General features: G+C 42.9%; 1 protein-coding gene across 3 annotated transcripts in view; it reads left to right on the top strand.

Annotated features, from left to right (window-relative positions):
* TTC39B (tetratricopeptide repeat domain 39B) overlaps nt 1-13960 on the top strand; it is a 59747-nt gene that overhangs the window by 32328 nt on the left and 13459 nt on the right. For all 3 annotated transcript variants that reach the window (XM_053371891.1, XM_053371890.1, XM_053371892.1), the window contains 6 exons: nt 1132-1208; nt 1726-1793; nt 5393-5457; nt 6707-6812; nt 7124-7189; nt 9123-9231. In XM_053371891.1, coding sequence (XP_053227866.1) covers nt 1132-1208; nt 1726-1793; nt 5393-5457; nt 6707-6812; nt 7124-7189; nt 9123-9231 — 491 coding nt within the window. The remainder of the gene's footprint in view (nt 1-1131; nt 1209-1725; nt 1794-5392; nt 5458-6706; nt 6813-7123; nt 7190-9122; nt 9232-13960) is intronic.

Below are 13960 nucleotides of genomic sequence, written 5' to 3'. Positions count from 1 at the left end.
AGGCATGACCAGAATAATATATAGAGGTCTGACATACTGTATTCTTTGTTAGATGGAATTGCTGATAAGAAACTGATAAATATAATCTTTTGGCTTTGTAGCAGAGACATAGGATAGAATCTGAATAAGGTCTGCAATTAGGGTCACCTTCATGTACTCGCTCCCTGGAAATGGTGTGATTTGTGCTAGATACACAACCATGGTGTGTGTTTTTAATTGAAACTATTTTTTAAAAAAGTGACCCAAGCCTTTAAAACAACTGTATTATATAAGAAAAATTAAGAGGCTTTTATACACAAGCATATTAAATTACCATTTATCTTAGAAAAGTTCACATTAACCTGGGATGCGAGTATCATTTGGAATGCCTTCTTTGTATAGAGGAGAGAGGCCAGTCTCCACTGATTTTTGGTAGTTATGTGATCAGATAAAACAGAGAGGCAATTTTCAGATATTCTCCTTGATTCTCTGTATATGTTTCCTTGAAGAACGACCTTGTAGGTATGGCTAGATATAAAGATGACAAATAACATTTCACATTTGCATGGAAGCTACATGAATGACTCTTTGGTGTTTAATATTTACTTTTCACTAGCCTCATGCACTTCTAGGGAATCAGCTACATTCCCAGGGCAAGAGCCAGGGGCAGGAGGTGCTCAGTTCTTCCCATGTTTACTATGACAGGTGGGCTGGATGACTGAGTGGTTAGAGCCCTGCTTTCTGGACATAAATTATTGGAACGTTGTTTGTGCAATACAGTGGTACCTTGGTTTAAGAACAGCCCTGTTTATGAACGATTCGGTTTACGAACTCCGCAAAACCAGAAGTAGTGTCCCGGTTTGCGAACTTTACCTCGGACTACGAATGGAAGCCGAATGGTAGAAGGGCACTGGCGGCAGAAGGCATCATTAGGGAAAGCGTGCCTCGGTTTAAGAACAGTTTCAGTTTAAGAACGGACTTCCAAAACGGATTAAGTTTGTAAACTGAGGTACCACTGTAATATTGTGGCCTATTGTATTAAGGTTCTGTAGATTGCATTCCTTTTGTCTCCCAGCTATGGCACAAATGTCTGATGTATGATTCAGTTTCTTTAGCTAAAATTAAATGTCTGCCTCTTTCTCTTTCATGTAGATTCAGGAAAAGGAACACAGTAGTAGAATCATTGTCCAGTTTAGTTTCGAAGCAGTCCGTAGATCAGCTGAATGAAGGTAAAAATATGGGCTGGGGGTATTTTCTCTGTAAGCTTATATACTCAGTGCTCATTTTTGTGAATTTATAAGCAACCTATTTCACAGTATTAGGGGCAAAGAATTGTAGAAAGACTGTACAGCTTAATACATTGGGGCTCAAAGAAGCACAGTGTTTTGGTTTCTCTTTTTTTGTTGTCTTCTCTCAGTATGGAAAAAACTTGATTTTTTTATTTCTTCCAAAAGTACTGCCTCTGGTGACCGATCAAATTATGTCAATTATGGGAGATATCTATTATCTTGGCCAAGGGTGGCCAACCTGGTGCCCATGGGCATCATGGTACTCGTGACGGCTTCTGGTGGTGCCCCTGGGCAGATGCCCCAGATGCTGAGCTTTAGTTTTTTAAAAAAAGACTCTAGTTATGGGGCAAAATTTGCAGGAAAGTATTTGATAACATTTGTTATTACCATTCCTTTAGTACTATTCATTGCTACTATTTTAGCTTTGTATTAATTTGTTTCATTTTATCTTTAATAGAGGAAATGCATGCAGAAATCTGCTATGCTGAATGTTTACTACAGAAAGCAGCACTGACATTTGTACAGGTAACGTACAAACTACCCTCCCCTGGAATATTAGCCAGACACTGTCTTTGCTATCTTTTTGGCATCTACTGAAATCTTCCTCTTTCAGCAAGCCTTATAAGCGGAGATTTTTGCCAGTCTGCATCTGTATTATAATGTTTCTAATACATTTAATTTTTTTTATTTGTGTTTATCTCTTGGTTGTTTTCTTCCCTGTGCTCCTTTGGAAGAATATTCCTTTGGAATATAAAATTCCAATATTCCTTTGGAATATAAATTTAATTGATAAAGAATGAATAACATTAGAGTCCCACATCAGCAGACTATGGGAAAATGGGGTTTTCAGTAATGCTATGGGACAAGTTCATTTCACAAAAATCATGATTATTATTTCTTAAGAAAGAAAGATGCACTTCCTGCCCCTGTCTTTCAAGATATTCCACTGTGTGCATTTGATAAAAATCCAGAGCCTGAAATACTATATTAATGAAAACTGTTGAAATTTGTACCCATGGTATATTTTATCTCCGAAGCAAACAGTGACGCTGAAATTTTGTGCTTTTACATGTGCTTTAATGATCACACAGGAAAACCTTTCCCCACATCAATCATAGTACATTACAGTACCAGTGTTCACAAACTAAGCTTTTCCCACTTTAAATGCCACCTTGTCGCCTCCGGTTAGTGCAGAAGAAGAAACTCCTACAGTTTGCCATGCAACTCGACTCTGATGTATTGTCATGGATCTCCTTCTAGCAGGCAGCACTGACTTTTCCTTTACTGCCTCTCGGCCCTTCGGTGACCCTGGCAAGATTGAGGAAAAGCCTTGTCAGTTTTGCTGACAGATTGTCAGATTGTGTTTTGTTTTCAAATAAAAGTATTACTCTGAACGTAAGCACTTGAAGGAAAAGACTAAAGAACTCCCATCTTCCTTCCATAGAGCAGCCTGAGAGATGGTGTCGGGGAAAGGGATCGGAAGATTAAGTTTTCCCAGCAGCAGTGAAACTGATAAGGCTTCACACCCATGCACACACACACTTCCAAAAAGGAGAATTTAAAAAACCCACACACTTTTCCAATTCTGTGAAAAATGGAACACAGGGAACTAAAAATACACTTCAGATAGAGTACTTACAGGCAACAAAAATAAAAGAATTTATTTGCAATTGCAAATCCTGGCTATCAGTCTGTGTTAAAAATCTGCTACAAGTATATTTAAAACCGTGTTTCTGTTTCTGACACACACCACTAAGAGCAGGTCAAAACACTCTGGTTTAATGTTTAAAATGATACTGGTTTACCACATGCAACTTTTTAAACATTAAGATGATGCGGGTTTTCAGAAGCATAAGTGGCCTCTGCTTCTAACTGTCTACTAATGTTAATTAGTATCTGCTAATGCATCCGTGAGGTTCTTCCATTGGTCAGTAAAGGAAGAGTCTCAGAAACAATGATGCTATGTGCAATAATGTTCAAGAAGATCTATTTCCAAGAATGCATTTTGCAATTATCGGCACACTTTACCTGTTTAGTCATTCTGTTAAAAAACGATTTAGCAGAGTACCGCAGGTCCTTGCTTTTCTCTTATCTTTAATTCATATGCATTTGTGCAGTAAATGTTGCCGTCTCTTGTTCCAAACATTATTTAATAAACCTTAACAAAGTACCATATTTTTCGCACCATAGGGCGCACCGGACCATAGGGCGCGCCTAGTTTTTAGACGGGGAAATCAATAAAAAAAATCTCCTCCCCCCAGCCCCAAAGAGCAGTGTACAGGCTGCGCTCAACCTCTCCCTGCCGGAGGGGTTGTGTGCGGCTATGTCACAAGCCAAGGCAGCCAGCGGGATGGATCGCGCTGGCTGTTTTGGCTTCCTCTTTAGCCCCACACAACCTCTCCCTGCCGAGAGAGGCTGCGTAGAGCTAAAGAAACCATAGCCCCGTGCAGCCTCTCCCTGCCGGAGGGGTTGCGCACAGCTATGGCACAAGCCTGCATTCGCTCCATAGGACGCACACATATTTCCCCTCAATTTTTGGAGGGGGGAAACTGCGTCCAATGGAGCGAAAAATACGGTAGGTCTCTAAAAAATGTTTTAGAAGACTTAGCTGTTTACTGTTACCTTTGCAAAATAAGGATCACTTAACATTTTCATAGATCACAGCTCTTGGCATTCTGCTTCCTATTGATAATGATGCATGCAAAGGCTGTTACATACCCCAGAGCCTTTGGTTTTAGACCTTCAATAAAACTTTTTTTTTTTTGTCAAATCCCTGCCATATTCTTCCACATGATCTTGTACACAAGTACACTACTGCATGAAAAAGACTAGCATGGACTGGGCTGTATGTGTGGGGAACTGGCAGCCAAGTTCACAATTGTTGTTGAGAAAACTGCCGCTGCTGTTGTGGAAATGGCTCTCATCTTCCTCTATACAGCTTCATTAATGCTAGCTCCGCCCCTCCCATATGCAGTAGTGCAGAAATTTTTAATAATGAGAATCAGCACTACAGCTTCAAAAATCAGCTTGCAGGTGGAACTCTTGAGGAGGCTAGCCGTGGCATAGATAGCGAGTTCAGACCCGTCAGCACTAAAAGAGGTCAGCATAGCTATATGGCAAGGTCATCTGTTGCCTTTTTATGCACTCAGACGCACAGTCTGGCTAAAAAAGGCTGCTCAGCTGGGAACTAGTGTTTCACTGTATGCTACAACCTGGCAACAACTGAAATTTCAGGCGAACAATAGTATTGATTTAACAGAACTTGGGAACTTGTCCAGAGTATTAAAGGATTTTGCTCCTTTGAAATGGCTGTTTAGACCTTATATTGCAAGGGAAACTTATTTAATGCACATTAACCACTAAATAAATAGTCCATTGCTATTTATGAATCATTATGCTGCTGTTTCCAGGCTCCAAATCATGATACAATACCTGTTGGAGATGTAGTAGGTTCCAGTATTCACACTGGAAGGATGCAGAAGAGTGCAGAACAAGGATGATGCATGCACTTGGTGGAAGCACTCAATATTTATTACGGTGGATGATGAAGTCTTCAGACTGGGCTATTCCTCATTCAATTTTTGTGTACTGCAAATGTACCACTGTATGATTCCATTATTATCCCAGTAACGCATCAAATTATTGTTGGATACTTGTAGCACCATCTAGTGGTGTTTCTTCAGTTTTGCTTGATACATATAAATGCTTCTTTCCCGTGAAGTTTTGTTTTGGAAATGTTTGTATAAAGCATTTATATACAAATAGTGTTCCGTTGATTAAGAGTTGCATGCACAGCCTAATAAATACATTCAGCTTCATGTATGCACATTTTGCATGTTTCCAGTGTTTACATTACACAGGTAAAACTGTTCAAGTGATAGAGGTATGATATACGCAATGGGTTGCATTAAAAGTAACGCTAAGTAGTATTTTGCATCCCTCATGTGCTCCCTGAATCTCTTATGGGGGCTTCTTCAACCCTCCACAGCAGATCTGGGGACAGCATTGAGGGAGGGAGGAGAAGGGGCAAAGTCCTGTTGTGGCAGCATTAATCCTTGCACTAACACAAAAACCTAGTTGAATATCACCTAAAGATTTGTTTAATTTCATTCCTCCCCCTCCAGGATGAAAATATGATCAACTTCATCAAGGGTGGCCTCAAAATCAGGACAAGTTACCAAATATACAAGTCAGTTTCTGTAACATTTTTTTTTTACTTGTGCTTTTCTGTTTATATATTTCAGCAATTTAATTCCCTGCTAACTGTTTAGACACAGGTGGCGCTGGGGTCTAAACCACAGAGCCTAGGGCTTGCCGATCAGAAGGTCAAAGTGCAAGTAGATAAATAGGTACCGCACCGGCAGGAAGGTAAACGGCGTTTCTGTGCGCTGCTCTGGTTCGCCAAAAGTGGCTTAGTCATACTGGCCACATGACCCAGAAGCTGTCTGCGGACAAACGGCAGCTCCCTCGGCCAGTAAAGCGAGATGAGCGCCACAACCCCAGAGTCACCCGTGACTGGACTTAACGGTCAGGAGTCCCTTTACCTTTTTAACTGTTAAGATATTAGAAAATTTGACACCAGGTTTTTAAAATCATTTGGCAATGAACTTCAGTCTTGCCTCACCCCGCTCCCAAAGAGACATGCTTCCCAGCAGGGGCATTAGCAAGATGGCAGAGGAAGGATGTGAAACAGCAATGGGATAAATAAAAGTGGGAAAGACAGCATATTTACCTGTGCTTATAATTCTTAGTCTGCAATCCTATACATGCTTACTTAGGAGTAAGTCCCACGGCTTTCTGTGATGTTAGAGACAGTATACAAAAACTTAATATATATATATATATTTAAAAAAAATAATTTTTATTAACCGACCAATCAAATCAAATCACATCACACAAATTCCGAATTACAAAGCCGAATTTTAAATTTTGTTGAGGGGACCCATATTTCAAGATCCGAAGGGGGATTCTGATCATCTTCTTGCTACTGCGTTAATGTCCAAATCAGTCCAAACAAAGTTCATAATTCTATCCAATCTTATCTTGCTGTTTCCACATCTCATCTTAAAAACTTAATATAGAAGGTGGGGATTTGTTAACAGTGAGACACTGTTACAGATACTATATCTGTAAAATATCCCTGATATTGTGGAAGTAGAGGAGCAGGCAGATTGCTCTTAAATCCCTGCCCTTTGTTGTTAGTCTGTAAAGCACCATGCACTCTGACGCTGCTTTTAAAATAATATTAGGCATGCGAGGAGAAATACTTTTGGAGAGCCTTGTTTTAGGCAATATTGAATAATAAGCTAAGCCTCAAAATAATTGCAGTCAGTTGGAGACAGGTCAATTCTGTTAATTTCCAGTTACATGTCATAGTAATTGCAGTACCTTTCATTCCATTTAACATGAAAACTATTCTTCTTTTTTTACTCAAAAAGAGAATGCCACCAGGTTCTTCAGATGACCCAGGGCAGCAAAAACAAGAATGAAACCTACTACCAGTTTGAAGGGGGCGTGCAGCTAGGAATAGGAGCATTCAATTTGGTATGGGTTTTTATAGTTTTTGGTGTAGAAATTGTGACGTAAAACATGGCCTGTAATGCTGTAATTTTAAAGAATAAACCAAACTAAAAGCTGATTGTAATTGTAATTTTGCAGACTTCCATCATAGCAATAGAAAATTTTTGTGGTTTTTATATACACATCTGCTGCAATTTATAATTTTATTCTATCAAAGTTAACTTGAACACAGAAATATTAGAGTGTTTTGTTATTATTTTATGCTGTTTAGGTTTTTAAGATATTGCAGTTTCTTTTAAATATTTTAGTGATTTTGTGTTGCTGATTTGTTGCAGATGCTGTCCCTTTTACCAGGAAGAATCCTCCGACTTCTAGAATTTATTGGGTTTTCAGGCAACAGGGTATTAAAAGTTCTTTTCACCATTGATGTTAAAATGTACCTATAGCGTATATCATGGATTGGGGAAATATAGGAGCAGGCTGCTGAACGTGGAAGGCATTTTTTATAACTTTTAAGTAATTGATTCAAGTGCCATGATTAATTACAGGCATAAGCAGGGGCAGCTGCCCCCCATCAAGTAAAAAAAAAAAAGTTAACTAAAAGAAATTGTAGAAAGATTTTGACACATTATTCTGAGCACTTGGGGTTGAAAGAAAGTAATTTAAAACAAATGTCATTGAGATCTTTCATTCCAAATCTGCTAGAGGGAGCCAGACAGAGGATGATGGCAGGTGGCCTCACCCTAACATAAACCCTGGGTACGCCCATGGTAGAGGGCATTATTCTGTAGCAGCCCCTACATTATGAAATTGCTTCCCTACAGTGGTGCACCAGGCACCTTCATTGCCCAGCTTTTATTGTATGCTGAAGATGCATCCCTCCACCCTGGCCTTTGAATTTTGAGGTGTGTATTCCAGGGCCTGGGACGCGGGTGGCACTGTGGGTTAAACCACAGAGCCTAGGACTTGCCGATCAGAAGGTCGGTGGTTCGAACTCGGCAATGGGGTGAGCTCTCGTTGCTCGGTCTCAGCTCCTGCCAGCCTAGCAGTTCGAAAGCATGTCAAAGTGCAAGTAGATAAATAGGTACCACTCCGGCGGGAAGGTGAACGGGGTTTCCGTGTGCTGCTCTGGTTTGCCAGAAGCAGCTTAGTCATGCTGGCCACATGACCCGGAAGCTGTACGCCGGCTCCCTCGGCTAATAATGCGAGATGAGCGCCGCAACCCCAGAGTCGGCCACGACTGGACCTAATGGTCAGGGGTCCCCTTACCTTTTTATTCCAGAACCCACTCAGGTTGTGATTGAATTTTGTTTTAAACTGCTTTTAAAGGTAAAGGTAAAGGTACCCCTGCCCGTACAGGCCAGTCGTGTCCGACTCTAGGGTTGCGTGCTCATCTCGCTCTAGAGGCCGTGAGCCGGCGCCGTCCGAAGACACTTCTGGGTCACATGGCCAGCGTGACGAAGCTGCAGCTGGCGAACCAGCACCAGTGCAGCACACAGAAACGCCGTTTACCTTCCCGCTATAAAGCGGTACCTATTTATCTACTTGCACTTAAGAGTGCTTTCAAATTGCTAGGTGGGCAGGAGCTGGGACCGAACGACGGGAGCTCACCCCGCCACGGGGATTCGAACCGCCGACCATACGATTGGCAAGTCCTAGGCACTGAGGTTTTCTCCACAGCGCCACCCGCGGCCCTAAAAAACTGCTTTTAGTGCTGCATTTTATATTGCTATAACTGCCCTGGGACCTACCATATTGGCCCGAAAATAAGCCACACTCCCCCCCCCCCCAATTCCGACTGTGAAAAGTTCAAGTGCGGCTTAAAAACGCGACCTTACAAAAATTGGCTTTTACGATATCGCTGCTGAAACAGACATAATGTAAAACGGAACAAAAAGCTGTTTTGTTGCCAATTTGCGAGCTTGAGACTGTTGTGCAATTCTGATGTTATTCATCGTTTTCCCTGTATTTTACAGTGCATTATTGATTCTTTATTTGCATTTACGGTGCTACGAACAGGTGTTTAAACCACTTGCGGGTCCTCTCTAATCCCTGTAGGATTTTCTTCTACATTTGCCATTTATGGGTGTGAATGCCTGCAGTTTTAAGGGAGCGGCTTATATTTGGGTATTGTCTTTTTCTCCCCCCCACCACCACTGCATTTTAAAGATGCAGCTTATTTGCAAGTGTGGCTTATATTCGGTTTAGGTACTGTTGAAGGGTGGTTAAAAAAACCCCAATATCTTCCTCTTGCAACCCTTCCTTTTTTCTGCATCTTGAAATAATTAGTACTAGTGCTGCATCTTATCTTGTGCGATCTTTGGTTGCTTTTAGGAGGTGGGTCTCCAGCAGTTACGGGAAGGAGCTTCTGGTGCCAGTCTGAGAGCCATACTGTGTACTTTCACCTTGCTGCTATACCACACTTACGTTTCATTAATCCTAGGTAAGAACTGAAAAATAAATTCCTGGGTGAGATACATGGGAAAACTATAGCTTTCAATCCAACCCCTAATATATTTTAATGGGGCCTTTACTGGTTTTCTTGCACTGTATTTTCATCATCCGTCCAAGAGGGCAAGAGCAGGAGCAGGAGGGATTCCTCCCACTCCTAACGCTGACCCACCCATGCCTCTAGAACAAGATATCAGAGGAGCCTCTTTTCAACCAATTCGGGATACGCACCCCTACCAAGAGATTTGCATGTTGTCTGCAGAAACTATGGTTCTGGTTCTCCAAAGACTGGATGAAATCCTCACTAGAATAGTTAACATTGAGAAACAATTGGATACTAGTTCCTCCCCTTTAAATGCCCAAGGGCTTAAAAGGATGATAAGAAATGACTCTGTTAATAATTCACCAACTCAAACTATGGATGAAGTGAGGTCCTGTCAAGTCTTGCAAACGAACCAGATAATGCTTGAGATTCACCGATACACTCATAGGTGGATGAACCGCAGACAAATTACTATGTCCTTGTCTCAGCTCCTGAATTACCATTACCGAAATGTAGATCTAGAAAATTTCCACTTCCTGCCTACCTTGAGAAACACCATGCGCCTATTTATGACCTTTAGGTCATCAACCCTCCCATCTCGACTCATGGAGATAAAGGATACCCTATGGTGGTTCCATTCTCTCCGCCCAGTGAGGGTATTTAAGGACGAAACTAGGAGGCAATTGGTCCCTTGCATAGAGTCAAAGGTAATGCGGATAAAGGAAACCAAGCTCAACACTAGAAATACTAATTGCCCGAAGGAAGAAAAGAACTTTGTAAGCCTAGAATTACAAGACCTGAAGAAGAGGCTAATGAGTATAAAGACTGAGATTTCTACCCAAAATATAAGAACAGTAGAGCCTAGAGCACAATATTTAAAGACTTCCAACAGCTCTTTATCCCATAGAAAGACATCAGTGCAACTCCCTGTTCCCTTTTCAAACGACACCAAATTAGATGAGGAATTTGGCACCTCCGACATTTCTATGGCAACAACACCTAAAGAACTCTATGTTGCTGACACCTGGAGATATCCAGCACCAAATCTACATCTGGACCTTTGCCTAATGTTCCAAAAACTTATCAGAATGATCAGCCTTCTCTACTGTACTCCTGGCGAGACAGAATGGACAGATCTTTCGAATTCGAATCTGGCTCTTTGTTAGCCAGTGATCCACATTTTATAACACATACCTCATTAATACTTCCACAGCCACAGATAGAACCAACAATCCTCCAATTAACCCAGGAGGGAGAGGGGGATTGACAGTTAATGAAACACCATGGGACTGTCCCCCCTGCTTGGGGTGCGGTTGGTTGGGTTTTATCTTCTAGGGATACTTACCCTATCAGACCTCCACCTCTTTCCCATACCATTTTGACCCAGGAGTCCTGGCCCAAGGATGACTTGTTATTGAGGGGATGTTACCCATCTATTGGGGAGGCTAGTATGGGATCTGGGATTTCCACAATTGAAGGGCTAGGGAGGAATGGCGGTGGGGCTAGATATCTCTATCGGCGAAGGGTTTCGAGATGCAGTGATCCTCGAACCCCTTCCAATCTACGCCCCATCCCAAGGGATGAGGGTAGGGAGAGCAAGGATTACACACCTCCGTCATTGGTGCTGTGCAATGCCAGGTCCATAGGCAACAAAACCGCCACCATGCGTGACTTTTTTGTCTCGCAGGGGATTGACCTGGCTTGCGTGATGGAGACCTGGGTACGGGAAGACGAAGTAGTCTCCCTACATGAGATAACACCCCCAGGTTTCTGTGTCCTCCATCAATCGCGGACTGTGGGTCGGGGGAGAGGAGTAGCGTTGTTATTCTGGGAGGATTGCTCTTTCAGAGCTCTGCCATCACCGGCGATCTCCGGCATTGAATGTGTTGGTCTCGTGTGGGGCACCAAGGAGAGCTTGGCTGTCTGGCTGGTGTACCGACCACCCAGCACACCTGCAGCCACCCTGTCAGACCTGCTGGAGGTGGTGGCGGGCTGGGCCTTGGAGTTCCCAAACCTACTGGTTTTGGGAGACTTCAACGTCCATGCCGATGCCGCTCCCTCCTCACAGGCTCTGGACCTAGTGACTTCCATGGCAACACTAGGGCTCTCCCAGTTTGTTTTGGGCCCCACTCATCAAGCAGGCCACACGCTGGATCTGATCTTTGGGGCTGGCATAGATTTGATCATGCTCCCCGCTGTGGAGGTGCCATGGTCTGATCACTACGCTTTGAAAGCCAAGATTGACTTCCCGCTCCTCCCCGGCTCGGGTGGCGAACCTATTTGGGCTCGTCCGCGAAAACTGATGGATCCTGATAGATTCTGACAAGCCTTGCGAAACCCTGCTCCTCCTGGCGACTCATTAGATGACCTTGTTGAGGACTGGAATAACCGGCTCTTGGCAGCCATTGATGAGATCACGCCTAAGCGCCCTCTGCGACCCCGTCGAAACCGGGCACCTTGGTTTACTGAGGAGCTCCGGAAAATGAAGCGGGATCTCAGACGGCTAGAGCGAGTATGGCGACGGACTCGTGACGGAGCCTCAAGAACATCTTATAGGACGCTTATGAAAGCCTATGAGATGGCTATGAAAGCTGCTAAGAAATCTTACTTTGCAGCTTCCATTGCATCCGCTAGCTCTCGCCCGGCACAACTTTTTAGAGGTCGGGATGGCATGGGGATGAGGGACCAACTCCCTTCTCTTGCGGGGGCCCAATTAGTGCCATTGCCTTCCGTTAAGAGTTTGGGTGTAATCCTTGACGCCTCCCTTTCCATGGAGGCGCAAGTTACAGCAACAGCCAAGGCAACATTTTTCCACCTTTGCCGCATCAAGCAGTTGGTCCCTTACCTTTCCCGCCCTGACCTGGCCACAGTGATCCATGCGACGGTCATCTCCAGGCTTGACTACTGTAATTCGCTCTACGCGGGGCTGCCCTTGAAGCTGTCCCAGAAACTCCAGCGGGTACAGAATGCTGCAGCGAGGCTCCTCACGGGGTCTCTGCCATGGGAGCATATTTACCCAGTGCTTTTCAAGCTGCACTGGCTCCCGGTGGAGTACAGGGTCAGATTTAAGGTGCTGGTTTTGACCTTTAAAGCCCTTCACGGCCTAGGACCCTCGTACCTATGGGACCGCCTCTCCTGGTATGCCCCACGGAGAGCCTCAAGGTCCATAAATAACAACACTCTAGTGGTCCCAGGCCCTAAGGAAGTTAGATTGGCCTCAACCAGAGCCAGGGCCTTTTCAACACTGGCTCCGGCCTGGTGGAACGCCCTGCCTCATGAGACCAGGGCCCTGCAGGATCTGATTTCTTTTCGCAGGGCCTGTAAGACAGAGTTGTTCCGCCTGGCCTTTGGCTTGGAGCCAATTTGATTCCCTCCCTCCCTCTCTTTCTTTTTTCTTTTCCTTCTCCTCCTACGATGAGGCTACATTTTAATATTTTAATGTTCCATTATTTTAATGTTGTATTTTATTTTTGTTTTTAAGTTGTAATCATTCATCTTGTTTTTATTATTGCTTGTAAGCCGCTCTGAGTCCGGCCTTGGCTGGGGAGGGCGGGGTATAAATAAAAATTATTATTATTATTATTATTATTATTATTATTATTATTATTATTACCCAGGGGTTGGGGTCACCATACTTGGGCTGCCCACTTGGCCATTTGGGGCAAGCCATGACCACCTGCCCTAAAAGCTTCCCTGAACAGGGCTGCCTTCAGATGTCTTTTGCGAATCACATAGCTGTTTATCTGTTTGACATCTGCTGGGAGGGCGTTCCACAGGGCAAGTGCCACTACTGAAAAGGCCCTCCCTGTAAACTCACCTCTTGCAATGACGGAACCACCAGAAGCGCTAGTGAACTGCTTTGCAGTATTTTATTTATTTCTTTATTTAAAGCTTTTTAAAAAAAAAAATCCTGCTCTTTGGAGAACCTTACAAATGCCAGTGAAATGACGATCTATATCTTCAGGTTGATAATTTAAAAGATATAACAAAAAAGGAAAAGAGATCGGTAGGGAGGATGAAGAAAGCAAACTCAGAACACTTATTAGAGAAATTTTATAATGACCAGTGGAGTGATAGGATTTCTAGAAGGGAGTAGTAGTAGTAGTAATAGTAGTAGTAGTAGTAGTAGTAATTATTATTATTATTATTATTATTATTACTTTATATCCTGCCCTCCCTAGCCAAGACCGGGCTCAGGGTGGCTAATATCAAATATATAATATAAGAGGAGCTGGTTTTTCAGCCCACAGCCCCGTCATTTCTATAAGCCTGATAGAATAGCTGCTCCAGGTGAAAGCTGAGAGAGGAGCCTGATGGAACTGCTCCACATTGCTCCAGGGAGGACTGAGAGCACACATTCCCAGGGCTTCTAATTATTTAACGGCATTTAGGTCAGAACCTGGTTGCACCAGCCCCTCAAGGATAAATAAGATAAGCATGGTAAAGAATGCAGAATTTCAGTGCAGAAATAATTGTATTCTGCTCCATTTCTATCCTGTTCATTTACTGTACAACTTATTTATAGCAATTTAATATTTTTATTGTTTTGTTTGTTTATTCATTCATTCATTTCATTTCTATACCATTTTATATTTTTAAGAGAAATCTCAGAGCAGTTTACAGAATATTAAAACATCAATTAAACAATAATATAGGTTTTCATGTCTTTGGGTATGCA

This window comes from Podarcis raffonei, chromosome 17, assembly GCF_027172205.1.
Source record: "Podarcis raffonei isolate rPodRaf1 chromosome 17, rPodRaf1.pri, whole genome shotgun sequence".
In the NCBI taxonomy this organism is placed as follows: Eukaryota; Metazoa; Chordata; class Lepidosauria; order Squamata; family Lacertidae; genus Podarcis; species Podarcis raffonei.
Note: the sequence above shows the minus strand (reverse complement) of the source record. Positions and strands in the feature narration are given on the sequence as shown.